The sequence below is a fragment of the Acomys russatus genome, chromosome 23 (assembly GCF_903995435.1).
Source record: "Acomys russatus chromosome 23, mAcoRus1.1, whole genome shotgun sequence".
Lineage (NCBI taxonomy): Eukaryota > Metazoa > Chordata > Mammalia > Rodentia > Muridae > Acomys > Acomys russatus.
This window is the reverse complement of record NC_067159.1, coordinates 16,299,606-16,315,342: the sequence shown is the minus strand read 5'-3', so window position 1 is coordinate 16,315,342 and position 15,737 is coordinate 16,299,606. Positions and strand designations below refer to the sequence as shown.

The 15,737-nt window shown below is 34.7% G+C and overlaps 1 protein-coding gene across 1 annotated transcript in view; it reads right to left on the bottom strand.

Moving 5' to 3' along the window:
• Positions 1-1,134: 1,134 nt before the first annotated feature.
• The window catches only part of Col11a1 (collagen type XI alpha 1 chain), a 236,795-nt gene continuing 222,192 nt past the window's right edge, over positions 1,135-15,737 (bottom strand). The window contains 10 exon segments of the mRNA XM_051165742.1: positions 1,135-1,917; positions 3,995-4,228; positions 6,224-6,292; positions 7,317-7,429; positions 11,496-11,745; positions 12,941-12,994; positions 13,096-13,131; positions 13,232-13,285; positions 13,774-13,881; positions 14,745-14,798. Of these exon segments, the coding sequence (XP_051021699.1) occupies positions 1,771-1,917; positions 3,995-4,228; positions 6,224-6,292; positions 7,317-7,429; positions 11,496-11,745; positions 12,941-12,994; positions 13,096-13,131; positions 13,232-13,285; positions 13,774-13,881; positions 14,745-14,798 (1,119 nt within the window). The 3' untranslated portion in view covers positions 1,135-1,770.

Below are 15,737 nucleotides of genomic sequence, written 5' to 3'. Positions count from 1 at the left end.
TGAAATTATGAACCCATTTGAGAATTTGTAAAACATTGACTTTTAAAAACCATTTTGAAACACAAATATAAGTTGTCATTTTCTTGGAAATATAGTATTGCCATGCATTAGCTATGTTGTATATTTGAAAAGTTATTTTTGAACGCTAACTTGCAAGTGTTAGAGTGTTCTCACCTGGATGGTCAAGAGTGACAATCAAAAGCCTTTCTGTAGAAGAGAGTCATTTGCAACCTGTTTAAGAAAGAAAATGACCAATCCAGGTAGACAAGACTTGATTTATTGATAAAATTCATATCTCCCTCCTCCAAAGGACATTTACACACTTAGTTTCAGAAATAAATTCTGAATTACAAATGTTCATTTTTAAATGTCAAGATTACAGATTATGTTCTTTGAGATAAATTATCAGCTGATAAATGTTCCAGAGGAATCTGGTATCAATAAATTTAACACTTCATATAAGAAATTATAATAAAACATTTATTTTCAAGTCTTACATATATTACTTAAAATAGATACAAAGTTCAGTTGGTAATTTAAAATTTTTATTCCTAATTCAAACTACATGAAAGAAAATACCTTAGTGGAAAAAGAAGTGTGTGGGGGTGTTGATTGTCTTGAGCAAATTTGACTTTTAAAACAGCTCACCCTTATGTATTTATCTACTAGGTTGGTCAAATATTGAATATAATTATTTTAGAACAAAGGAATTGTATTTGTTGGGCAAGTAAAAATAATATTTGGGACTTATTACGATGCCACTTATATCAGATTCAAAACCTTCATTGTTTAAAAACCTAACATTGCACAAATTCACAAATAATTGCTCACTTCCCATCTTTAATATTAGTTGGCATTACTGAAGCATACTGAAGACAATGAAAGAAGATGACGTAGAGAAATAATTGTATATAAATTCATTTGCTGGGTGGATGTTAAAATAGTTTCTCATAAAAACTTTCCTGTCCAAAAATATAAACTTTCTTGTTTTCCATATATACAAGTATTCTGTGAAATCTGGTTTCTGAGACGAAAACAATCGAGGTATAGCACTGAATTATGCATTAAAATGCATGGTATTTCTGGCTGAAATTCAACAAGTTATTGTCAGCAATGAAGATTTGACTGGTGTGTACCCCTCAAAGTCTGGCTTTGGCCCAGTATGAAATTTGTTTGTGACATTAAATAACTGAACTCTTCAACATCAACATATACAAAGGCATTTTATTATTAATCAAAGAAGGGAATTAGAGTAATCAGAAATTACAACCTTAGTTTTTGTAACATGATATTTATTGTCATCACAGTTCCACAAAATTGTCATGAAATTAGAGCTAGGTGGGATTCAGAGTCACGTGCAAGTTTTGGAAATGGACACACGGATGACAGTGTAGAACTGTACATAAAATAATTACAATTTTTAAACACACTTTTTACTATATCTCTGATGGATGGGAATGAGCACCATGTTTTTTAAATGAATATATATTTTCTCTCTTTCTGTTTTCTACAGCACCAAAGAAATCCAAATAGGGAAAGGAGAGATGAGGGTAGAAAATCAAGAGTCAGCCCTGTATCCATCTCAGCCACACTATCTTCCACCATTGGGACTACCAAAACCTCGCTCCTCTGATTGTGCCTCCAGCAGGCATCAGTGATTCCTAACACATGATCTATATGGTCCTTATTCAAAACTTGCATGTGGCATGAAATGGGTTGGTGGCACCAAGGTACTTTTTCTGTTGGTTTCTTAAGGTCTTCGTCCTAATCTTAGCCAAGGAAGCAAACTGGACCGACTTCAAATCCGAACTTCTGATTCTGATCACCAAAATCATTGATCATTACATCAATGATGGGTACCTGATCAATTTTTGGAGTATTGATCTCAATCACAGTCTTCTCATAGCCTTTTCTGGACTGTAAATATAAACAGACATTTGAGGTTAGTTCATCACTTAAACATTACTAAAATTCATGTTGTGTTCTTTGTTAACTCTCTGACCTGAGCTAAGAAATTGAGAGAGGAGATCGCTAATAACTAGGTAAGAACTATTTTTTTTTAATTACTGATGTTTTAAACTTTGTTGACAATCGCACTAGCTGTATTATTTTAATTACTTGATTATGCTTGGTTAAATAGAATCTGAGTCAAAACATGTAATTCAATATGAAATGTACATATTGGGTCATACATAAATAAGAGATCCTTGCTATTTTAGGTATAAGGGTGCAGGTATATAATTAAATTATTTTATGAGAAAGCAGAATAAGGGGTGTCAGAATGGAGCTATGGGAGGAGATTTCTGAGAGCCTGTGAGAAAACTCCAAGAAAACAAAACAAGAGTATTGTGACCTCTGCTCCTCCTAAACATGGGTTTATTCTTAAAATGTACTTTTGTGCCCCTCCAAAATATAGTAAAAAGGAGTGGGTGTATTGTAGATGATACACTGCCGCTAACTTTTGTTATTCAAAAGATGCTTCAAAGCATGTCCTGTCTTTGAGTTTTTATACAACCTGAACTCATGAATTCTTTGTGCATTTGACCTTGTTATCTTTCAGAATATAAATTGTCAGATATTCCACATAAAGTGGAGACCTTACCCTGCTACACTTTTATGCTCCATTACTCCAGGTACACACTTCTGACTAGAGTGGTGGCAAATTGTAGGAATTTAAATCACGAAGTCAAAAGTCAAAAAATGTCTACTACTGTATTTTAATTTTATAACCATAACCATGCAATACACTGTGGAGTTTCCATAGCTTTGCCTCATTCACTTATTTTCTCTTGTGTGTTCCTCTTGTACCACACTCACTTTGTTAAAATCATAAACTGTGTTGTTTGCAAGTGAGATCACTCTAGACAATGACTCTAAAGCTAAAGCATCAGCTAATATGTGGAATTCCCACCTGCTAATTTTTTCCCAGAGAACACAAAGAGAAAAAAAATATAATAGAACTAAAGCTGGTAGTATGGTCCTTACAAAGGATAGGCAGGAAAAATGCATCTCTTCTATAAATGACATAAGAGAAAATCCTCGTGCTCCATATTTGACCACTTCCTCTTGGTGGGGAGGCCTGGTTGCACTCAAAGAAAGAATAAGCAGGATACCAAGATGAGACTTGATAGCCTATGACCATATAGTGGGGGAGGAGGTCCCCTCGGTCATAGCCTTAGGGGAGGGGAATAGGGTTGACAGTGGGAGGGAGGGAGGAATGGGAGGATATAAGTGATGGGATAACAATTGAGTGGTAATCTGAATAAATTAATGAAATAAAATAAAAATTAAGAAAGGTTTTATTATGAGAGAGCAGGCCTTGCATATTTAAGATGTTATTTGAAAAGAAAAGAAAAGAAAAGAAAAAGATGTTATTTGAGGTCTCTGCTAAATTAAAATTAATGCTGTTATATATAAAAAATAAAAATAAGTTGAAAAGGCTCTCTTTTTTTTTTCCAAGACAGGGTTTCTCTGGGAAGCCTTGGCTGTCCTAGACTCACTTTGTAGACCAGGCTGGCCTCGAACTCACAGTGATCTGCCTGTCTCTGTCTCCCGAGTGCTGGAATTAAAGGCGTGCACCACCATGCCCGGCTCTCATCATTTTAAACTCATGAATTCAGGGTCTATTATATTGTTTTATATTTTTCTTAATTTTGGGGTCTTTTGTAGATATTCTTCAAACATCAGATGTAGACACAATATCGCATGATCCAATGTTATATTCTGTTACATCTTCAAACCTAGATATTTAGGTGTGTATTTCAGAGTGTATCAGTATGTGTGTGTGTGTGTGTGTGTGTGTGTGTGTGTGTGTGTGTGTGTGTGTGTACCTTAGCTGTTTCTAATATGTTGTATCTTAAATGTCAATGCCAAGCCCTAAATCTTAATAATCATCATTTTTCATATTAAGAGCATCATCTGTCTTTGGACCATTACGAGGCCGTCCACACTGCCTCTCATACCCAGAAAGAATGCAGAAGGAGACTGGACTCACCGCACAGCCATCATACAATGCTTTGATGTGTGGGTTGTTCTCATAGGACATCTCCTCATCATTAGATCCCAGAAACCGGAGTGCCTTGTCATAACTTGCTGATGATACATCGTACCAGGCAGTTGACAGATGGCAGTGGTAGGTAAAATTCTGTCGGGCAGAGGCAGTCAGGAGCTTCAGGAATGTCATTTGCACCATATTGATGGAATTGCCTTCCACATCCAAATATGAAAGCTGGAAGAAGAGAATAAAAAGGCACTTAAGGACTGTTTTTCTTTCTTGGTATACAGAATTAAATACAGGCTGTGATGGATGCTACCAGGGCATGGTGACACTAAGTGCAACACTATAGCTTCATGAAAAAATGTGATATGAGGGTCAAAGGACTTACAGTTAGGAGCTTTGCTGCCAGCACTGTGATCCCAAACACCCCACTTACTACAATGCTGCTTATATATTTTTGTTAACAAATGTCCATTATTCCTCTCTTTTTGTTTCTAATCAGTAACTACTGGAAGAAAGCAAATGTTCTGTCTTCACGAGATATTTCAGCATAGTAGCATATCTTCAATTGGTAAGATAGTAAAATAAAAAAAAATAATTGAAGAATCTAGGCATAGAGTAAAGATTGGATGGTTTTTATATTATTTAATTTTCAGAAAATTTGCAATGTCATCAACTATAGAGCCACAGAAAGTTTTAGTCATTTTTGTATCAATCATGACTTGGTTTTATGGATGAAATTTTTCTTAGTTGCAAATTATGAATGTGTAATACATTCATCAACTATTTTATTTTGCATGAATGAAATATCTGTGTTCCAGTAATGTATATAACCCAAAATTTAAATAAAATATTCAGGATGAGTCCATGCAAATCATAACTCTCTTTTTTAATTGACTTAACCTTAATAACAGAATCAATGATTATTCTTGTGAGGTTGAAAATGTATTTTAGATGTCCTTTACACAAAGTAAATGTTAAAATAAAATTAATAACCATAATTCTAAATTTGTTTATATTAATTCTGAATATTCACCATTAGTATTTAACATGTAACTTGATGGCTTAATAGGCAGTTTTATTTTTTATTCATTTATTTATTTATTTTTGAGACAGGGTTTCTCTGTGTAGCTCTGGCTGTCTTGGATTCACGCTGTAGATCAGGCTGGTCTTGAACTCACATCAATCCACCTGCCTCTGTCTCCCAAGTGCTGGGATTAAAGGTGTGCGCCACCATGCCCAGCTCTTACTAGGCAATTTTAACTTTACTAGAAGTCATTGCTTAATATAGATGTATATGTATCCATAAGGAGATTACATGTATAAGTTATTATCTGTGGAAAGTAGTAATACACAGGTGTGTTTCACTGTCAGGTAAATATTTAGGTTAGTCTTGAGTTGTGATGTTGATTTGCTGCTTTTTTAAAAAAATAAAAATTGACCAAAAGTGTTTAATTGGCATTTTTTAATGTGAGCCAAAGAAGTGCAGCTATGACTCCATATTACAGTCCTGCATTTCCTAAGTTCCATTTTGTTAATTGATTTTCTTTACTCTGGTTTTTAGTAACAGAATCAAGTATTAAAAGTTGCTGTTGATTAAAGTTTAAAAAAACACATAAAATATTAAATAATTAAATAATTTCAATGAATAGTGGAAATTTTTGAGAAATTCCTATTTAACTAAAAATGCATATTTTAATGGATTTTAATTTGATTTTAGTTAGGACTTTAATCTTTTATTATTTTTAATAAATTATTACATGAAACTGGTAATTATATTGAAATATTTAAGCAAAAATGAGTTTCTTACAAGTCAAGTGTTTATTATATTCATGAAACTAACAATGAGGGATAAATTGCACATTGCACTTGTTCTTTTGAAAATAAGAGGAACAAAAAATAACTGGGTTTCAGGCAGATAGAAAATAGACGTTATGTTTTGATTCTTGCTCCTTTTAGTAAAAGAAAATCTATTTTGTGATATTAAACTGCACTTATCATTTGATCATACTTTTTTCTCAGAAATCCTTTCAGTTATTTTGAGTCGAAGCCTTAAACTTTAAGGCACTACTGACGTCTAAGACCTTTTAGACAGGGAAACATGAAACTATATGGAACTCTGCATAACATTATTTATGCATTTGCATTCACCTTCTCAGGACACATAATTGGAACTGCATCTATGGAGTTTAGGAAATTTTGTTGTATGTGAGAGCAACAACGTACCAGTTTTCCTCTCTTAAATTCACTGTACCAACTTCCTGGTCTCTCCTTTGGCCACGAGGAAATTCTTACCTATTATGAAAGTTAGAAAATAGGTGAAAATTATAAAAGCATTGCTTCCACATAAATCAGAAAATTTCAGTAAGATTAGGAGGCTACAAGTGTTCATATGTATGAGTCCTTTATTATACAAAATGAGATATGAACAAACTTCAAGCTACATCCTGTTGATGTCATGTGATGAAAACTGAGTCATTTGCTTCCTGATAGATTTTATGGCTGAAAATAGAGAAACTAACTCACAAAGAATATTACAGGCTATAAGGGAACAGAACTAGTAGTCCTATGTAAATGATTTTTTTTTTCCCAAGGGAAAATGCCTGTCCCATCACACAGCTTCAAATCATAGGCTCAACTTCTCTTTTCAAGACCTGTCACACATAGTTAGCTGAGTCATTTGAAATAGTTTCCATCTCTCTGCCACACTACTTACTAAGAAAAATGATATTTATTAACTGAATAAAATAAACATATATTGTCCGACTTATAAAACATCAGAAAATATGTCAGTTGAATATATTTCTCCATATGGAGATCTGCCTGTGTCTTTGGAGATACACTTCAGGTTTCCAAATCCTGTGAGGCAAGAATCAGGAAATTTCTTTGGTGAGACTAAATACTCAAAATATATGTAAAGTTCTCATACATTCATTTAAGAAGACATTAATACTTTATAAAATGTTGCACTTTAAGAATAATGTGCAGCTGTGAGTTCTGTGATGGGTAATGGGCAGAGAACACCATACACACTCTAAGATCTGAGATTCAGCTGTGCTGTGTCATGGAAAGCAATAGAATTTTTGAGAGCAAGCAGGTGCTTAAAGAATACATTTGAGTAACAAAATAAAGGAAAGAAGTATCTAAACTGTGAGCACCAGTTTGGTGCCTTATTCATGTTTATGCAAATGAAATATTCTAATTACCCTGTAAGAAAAGCCGATAAGTGAAAATACGACAGTATAATTTTCCTGTTTAGTTCAATATTGCAAAAACATGGCAGGAACTGTCAACATCCACCGGATAGATTGGTACTTACTCCCTCAGATTTTTTGTCTGGATAGATGCATGTCTCACCACCAGCTGTGAAATTACAGTAAACTTTGAAGGAATCTCCTGAGCAACCTTGGTTAGGATCAATCCAATATTCACCTGGAAGTTAAGAAAAAACATCTCATACACAAAGCCAATGGTATCGAAGTGAAATGCATTAGATATCAAATTTTATGATTTGTGTGTGTGTGTGTGTGTGTGTGTGTGTGTGTGTGTGTGTGTGTGTGTGTGTGTGATATATCAGTGTATATTTGAATAGTTACTTTATGCCTCTGACTCGAAATCTTTGTAAATAGCCTAAATAGTCATTCTGGGATAATCCTTTTAGTTCTTAACATTCCAGTCCTGGTTAGGTTCCAGCTTAAGTATAATCCTTTCAAGGTTTCTTAAACATTTGAGAAATAGGAAGGGATTTTAAGGGTTAGACCAGGGTACTAGGAGTGCCTCATTTGCATGCAGAGGAATCCAGCTGCTGCAGGACATGACCTTATAAGTGAGAGAAAATTTAACCAAGCAAGCAGGGTACTTGGCCCCCTCCAGGAGGGAGAATAGGGATGCATGGCTACGTGGGCCGAGACTAACAGGCCCAAGGTGGGCAGCGGTGGCATGGGGCTGATGGAGGTGGTAGTGGTGGTCACGCTGAGTTCCAACTGTTGCCCATCTCAGGATGAAATTTGAAGCATTTGGACATGCCGAGACTCAACTCTTTCTCAGGGAAGCTCTCCCTGGTCCAACAACTCCCCAGCCCCACATTGTTAATGGCTATTATTGGTATTTTGTGAGTGCAAATGGTAAATAATGAGAGTAACATATAGTTATTCTTCAACTAAATAACAATGCATTTTAAACAAATTATATATGTGGTGATTCCTCTGCTCTCTTTTTGCCATACTTATGGTTCTACTTCAGTTCAAATATTGATAATCTACTGATTATAAAGTTAAATTCTGTATGTGAGAGGTCTTATATGTGTTTGTTAAGTGTCTGTGTTTGGATCTGCACATATATGTGTAACTGCGTGGAGCGCAAGGGTCAATATTCACTTTAAAAAAAAATCATTTAACCCTTTCTTTTGAGATGTGGTCTCTCTCTATACTTGGAGTCATCGCCTCACCCAGACTGGCTGTAGGATGAGCTCCTGGGATGCCATTGACCCCTCCCTTACACAATTTGGAATAGAGATGTGTACATGCATAACCAGCCTTTATGGGAGAGCTGGGGATCAAAACTCACTTCTTCATGCACACTGAGCCATCTCTCCAATCCCGTTTAAAACAAAAATCTCAATTTGATTTAGTACTAAGGCATTCTAAACTAGTTTCATCTAATTCTTTATCATAATACTCCAAATAATTATGTAAGTTCATTAAAATTCAAAGGCTTCTAAATTTTTCATGTAACAAAATTTTCACATTTTGACCACATTCTCAATATATTCACATATGAAATAAGCTAAGATTCTTAGGAAAGCCATACATGTTAAAAAGAATAATCCATAACTTTCACAATCATACCATCTTTCTATGTATTTAAGAATACATAATTTAGAGTCCTATAGAAAATAAATTTGTATCATTTCTTTTAACTATCGGTTTCCTTAAATATGTCCGAATTCATATTAATACATAAATTCCTAAGATAAATTTGTTCAGGGATGGGAGGTGGTTCAGCACTTAAGAGCATCTGGGTCTTCCAAATGATGTGGGTTTGATTACCAGCACCACATGGAGGCACAAAATCTGTTTCCCTCACTCCAGTTTCAGGGCACGTGGTGACTCTTTTATCCTTTGTTGCACAACTATGAATGTCTCTCTGTCTCTCTGTCTCTGTCTCTGTCTCTGTCTCTCTCTCTCTCTCTCTCACACACACACACACACACAAATATACACACATACACCAGACACAACACACACATTTATACATGTATTGCATTATATATATGTATGTGTATATACATACATATATATATATATGCAAAATACCCAAGCACACATAGTTCAGTAGAAACATTAGAAAACTGACAGGGTTCCACATCCCATAAATACTATGTTACATTTGCCTTTAATTTATTTATCACTCAATTTGGAATATTTTAACTATAAACTTAGCATCTTCCTTTATTCTGTAAATAATCAATCAGCTCCTTAACCAGCTTCCATTGATGCTGTTTGTGCTCTTTTACTTTACTACAAATAGCACTGCAGGTTGTACAGTACTGCTTACACTCAGTGAGCCAATTTTTTGATTTTACAAAACCATCAGCATTTTGTTTCATTATAATTTTACAAATGTTTTCCACATTTTTCCTAGAATATTCTTTTGATTCTTAGCATAGCTGGTGATTTCTTTATCATTTCAGAAGAAATAATACTACCAATGTACTAACGTTATTTTGATCAGAGTACACCCATTATCTTATTACATACATTTGCATTACTTTCATAACAAATATATGCTGTCTTGGGCTCTCCTATCTATAGAGTTAGAGGCCATCATTTTTGTATTCAACTATGAGTAATTGTATATAGAACCACTGCTCAATAATGCTCATAAATATGTAAAAATAAAGATAAACTAATTTAATTAGTAATATAAATATTAATGAAGTGGTTCACTATGCGTAGAAGTTATTGGAAAGTACAGTTCACATAGATTTCACCATTTCCATAAAGTATTTTAATTTCAGCTCTTCTGCATTATAAGTGGTATGAAATTCAATACAGATCCTTATCTTTCACACTTGATGATCAGTTATACATGATTAAAACATTTATTGAGTTTTAACATGTATAACTCACATGACATAGTCATAGTCATTTATATTAATTTAAGTGTCCTATAAACCCAACAGGAATCTATTAATTGACAATGTTTTAAACTTCAGAGTAGTAATTTTCTAGCATATGTTAAACTAAGTCATACTATCTCATTGCTTGTATAATGCCAGTCAAAAATAATAATATTGTCTTTATAAGACACTGAATTAAATGTATCTTTTGAAATAAATACTGACTTAAGAACTATGGATACCCACTTAATAGGATCCAATTATTGTGTTTTAGTGTTAATGTTTTAGATAATAAGATTTCTGTGGTGATTACCTTTTATAGTGCTACTTGTGAATCATCCTTGATTTTTATACCACATTGAGATATGTATACATAAATCATAATATTAATTTACAATTAATCATAATAACAGTAATTTTCTGGGAATAAAAGAGGGACAGGCACACTTCAGAATAAAGTGGAGGAGTGAGAATTAGAAAAGGACTTACCACTCACTAAATTACTAATTATATGATTTTACCAACTATTTCTAAAACCTGAAATTGTGAATTCCTCTGAGAATAAAGATTCAAGACATTGCTAGGTTGATGGCACAAAAAATTATGATTTGTATTAACTGAGATTTTTGTAGTTGTTCTCACTATGTGCTCACTAGAGGAAAATGATTTTTTTGAAGGTCTAGTTTTATTTTATGTCTTTGATTGTTTAGTCTAAATGTATGTATGTGCAATGTGTGTGTGTTTGAGCCTGTCAAGGCCAGAAGTTCCAAGAAACCTCTTAAAGTGGAGTTACAGACTGTTTTAAGCTACCATCTGGGTGCTGGGAACAGCCAGTGTTCTTAATGGCCTCCAGTCCCCAAAGCTAAATGTTTGCTACAAATCATCATGGTCCTTAAATATTGTAGTCACTAAACCCATGGATCAAATACTCATCTGTTAAGCTACTTAATCTTATACATATTATTGAGATTAGTATACTAAAACATATTCATATATCCATATTAGTTATTATTAATATAATCATTTTAATATAAGATTAGTCATTAAGTTAATGTTAGTAATAAATGTAGTGTCATACATGTTTATGTGCATATAATATTATGCTGTGACCCATTTACATGGCCAAATATATCTCTACTAGTGATAAGTATTAAAACATAATCTTGCCTAAATGTAATGAAACATGGATTTTCAGAGGACTTTACAAAGCACTACTTGGATGGCGTGCTTTTTCCATCTACAAGGCTAAAAGTAATAGGAATCTGCTTTTGTTTTATTTAGAGACTATATCAATCATGTTAATAAAAATGAATGAACTGACAAGGTGCTTCAGTGGCTGCGCAGCTCAGGGTATTCACTCTGTCATTATTGACATACCATCTGGGAAGTCAGGATGGCTGAGTTGCAGGTCTTTGCATGTTCGGGCCGGATTGGACTGTGTACCCATGGGAAACTTCATATGTTCAATGTCTTGTTTCAGAGAATTAAGGGAACCAAATATTTCCTCCATTCCATCTGAGTAATCAAGAATATTATCCACTGCATCGGCCTGAACACTTTCAGTATGTCTTCTTGTTTTTTTGGGTGACAAAATAGGTAACGGCTGAATGACTTCTCCAGGAGGACCCTGTAAGAGAATTGATGTTCGTGTCCTTATTTCAGAAAAATAACATATTCTGTGAGTTTATTTACTACTTATTATATTCTTTTTAGAAATTAGTTGGCTTAGCAATCAGTAGCTAAATTAATGATAGGTAATATATAAAAATTATTAGGCACACACATATATATTGTGTAAGTTCTTTTAAAGTAATATATTAGACATATTGAGTTAGGTATACAATCAGATATTTTCTGGTACATTATCTATAATTAACATAGCAATTTTTTTTGCTGGCATGTTATATAGGTTCCTCTGTTATTGATTAACTAGTCTTAATTTGTATGCCTATATCCACAACTAGATATTAGAATCTGTGGTGATTAGAACACTGTTAGAAAGCTCTTAATCTATCCAAAATCTGTGTACTTTATTCAATAATAACTTACTGAATGAGTTATAAACATCCCCACTGTCATCTTAAAATATGCATAACTTACATTATTCTATATTATTCTGAAAGTAAATGACACCAACTTGAATGTGCCCGTGTGTGAGAGTAGAACCATACAAAAGAGTTAATCCATAACATCTATGGTCAAGTTTTGCCTCACGTATAAGTACATATTTCTGACCCTCAGCACAATAACTCCGAAGGCAATGTTTCTTATAATCGGGATGATCGAAGATATGATTAGGTAAGATGAAGTCACTGGGGAAGGCCTAGTGAATTATGGCTGATGTTCTTATGATAAAAAAAAAGTTCACAGAAACACAGATCTAGTTAAGGTAGAGATACCAAGAAAAGGATATCATCTATAAACTGGGAAGTTTGAAATAGTTCCTTCCCTCACACCTTTCAGAAGAAACCGAGCCTGTGAAACTTTGATCTAGGATCTCCAGCATTCACAGCAACACTCTGCTTGTACTAGTCCCCGTGGCCTGACTAAACCAACACACATAAAGTTGGAGACACTTTAGCTAAAACAAACAAAATTCTAGGAAAAAAAAAAAGGATGTAATTTCTGTATCTTTAGAAGTGATATCAATTAAAAGATAAATATTGACATGTAGGGTGAGAACCCAAAGGACTTAGTTGCATTTTCCTACAAACCCCGTATGTTGGACAGACTGTGCTTTTTCCTTTGTCATTTAAGTCCAGAGAAACTATTGCCTGCACCCATATCCCTGCTAATAATCTTTCTTGCTAATATTCACTTACCGGAGGTCCAGGAGGCCCAGGCATGCCACTATCACCCTTCTGGCCAGCGGGTCCCTGTTAGAAAAAACAAAACAAAATAGGACAAACCATGAAGTGAGAGGGCAATTCAACAGGTGTCACTGAAGCTTTCCTACAAACACGAGAACAGTACTTACTGACGACCCTTTGTTACCCTTTGGGCCAGCAGGACCCTAGAAAACACAAAGGCAAAAGCACAGGTAAAAGTGTGGACCACAAGTTGCACCGGTGTGCTTGCTGTTTCACCTTCTCTTTCCTTTCTCTTATACTTACTGGTAATCCTGGAGGACCAGGAGGACCTATGGGACCAGCAGGACCTGGGATACCCTAGGAGAAGAAATAGCATCAAATTTAATAAGGTTTGCAGTTCATTTTAGTTCCATGTTTTGCTACATACATTGCAACAATATGCAAATTAACAACATCCAAGAATTTTTTTCAGTGTGAATTAGAGGCTCTTTTGCAGTAACCCAAGCCTTTTCCATTCATTGCAACATGTAGCTTTCATATATGTCTCTAGCATGAAGACTATATGGACATAGATTAAGGCACCCTTGACACTCTCAGGGTCTGCATGTGTTGTGGATTTTAAAATGGTTTGTACAAACATTTATAGCATTGTATATTTTATTAATCTCACTTATATCAAAATTTTAATTAATTACAATATTTCTCAAAAAATTGCATGGCCTAAAGAAGATTTGAAAGAGGGTGGCCTGAAGTACCCTAATGATCATGATGAAATAAAAATATGTGCATGCAACTGTATTTGTGCTGAGGGAATGAAGTGGGAGAGCCATCTGCTCTGTGCTCACCCCGTCTCCTTTGGCTCCTGGAGAACCCTGAGTCCCGGGAAGTCCTCGGTCACCTTTTTCCCCTTGTTCTCCAGGAGGGCCAATCAATCCAATTAAACCAGGATGTCCCTACAGAAATGAAAGAAAACAAACTTTAGTATTATATGCTTTGACAAAAATTATAACATATAATTCTAATCATTAAATCCTTGAATATGAAGTTCATGAAACATAACATCAAAGAAATGAGGTGACTTTTGATAACACTTTTGTATGAAAATTAGAATATAGAACCTTCATTTCATTAAGTGGTCCATTTATTACTTATGTCCTTTAATACGGATGGTGTTTTTAAAATAAAAAGAGCTTTCTAAAAGAAAACAATAATAATCATTAGTGCTTCATTTGCGATAAACTTTTAAAAAGTGTCCAAATGGAGTTTTGGTAGCATAAAAACCAGAGAGCTCATTATTGTAGTAAGCATCTCATTTAATATGAAATGTTTCCTATTCTTCAGGGACTGTTTAGTCTTTCGGAGAGTTTTGGAGACGTAAAAACCTTCAAACCCTCAGTCATTCCATTATACAAATGGCTCGTTTTCTTTATGCGGTAAAACACAATATAATTCTGGGAGAACATGTTATTACTTGGAAAACATTTCTGCCTCAAAACTTTTACTTTTATGTTTAAAAACAGAAAAATGGTCATTGTGCTGTTAAGTCTATTTTGGGGCTAGTTATTTAGCATAATCAGCATATGCTCTCTCCATAATGTGTCTAAAAAGGATCATTAGGAACACCTCTTATACGGAAACATTTTTCACTACTGTCTGCATACTTTTCCTTCCCTAAATACATTTGAAAGTGTGAGAATTGTTATCTTTCCAATGACCAGAATGACAGTGGTATAGTTTGAAATTGTCTTTTAAGTGACTTTGAGAAAGTTATCACATCTGCTATTCAGGTTATAAAATCCTAATAACATTCTTTTACCTTCTCACCCTTAGAGCCAGGGTCACCTTTGAGACCAGGTAAGCCAGGAGGTCCCTGAAAAGAAAATAAACCAATAAATAAATATATTGAGAATAAACAGAGAATTCTCAACAGAGGAGTAACAGAGAATTCTCAACAGAGGAGTATCAAATGGCTGAGAAACACTTAAAGAAATGCTCAACCTCCTTAGTCATCAGGGAAATGCAAATCAAAACAACTCTGAGATTCCATCTTACACCCATCAGAATGGCTAAGATCAAAAATTCAAGCGACACCACATGCTGGCGAGGATGTGGGGAGAGAGGAACACTCCTTCATTGTTGGTGGGAATGCAAACTAGTACAGCCACTTTGAAAATCTATCTGGTGCTATCTCAGAAAAATGGGAATAGGGCTTCCTCAAGACCCAGCTATTCCACTCCTTGGAATATACCCAGAAGATGCTCCAGCACACAACAAGAAAATTTGCTCAACCATGTTCATAGCAGCCTTATTCATAATAGCCAGAACATGGAAACAGCCTAAGTGTCCCTCAGTAGAAGAGTGGGATAAAGAAACTGTGGTACATATACACTATGAATACTACTCAGCTATTGAAAACAAGGAATTTCTGAAATTTGTGGATAAATGGATTGAGCTAGAAATGATCATAATGAGTGAGTTAACCCAGAAGCAGAAAGAATCAAATGGTATAAACTCACTTATATCTGCATACTAGCCCAAGGGGCATGTCCCAGGAAGCCTTCACTTACCAGGAAACTGGGACAGAGGGGAGGGCATCCTATTGGGACTCTAAATGAGAGACGCATGGAAGAATAGCAAAATAAAAGGATCCAGAGGGTCCTAGAAATCTACAAGTAGAACAATATGATAGGCAGATTTGGGCCCAGGGGTCCCATTCAAACTAAGGCACCAGCCAAGGACAATACAGGAGGTAAACTTTAAACTTCTTCCCAGATCTAGCCAATGGTCAGAATATTCTCCACAGTTGAGT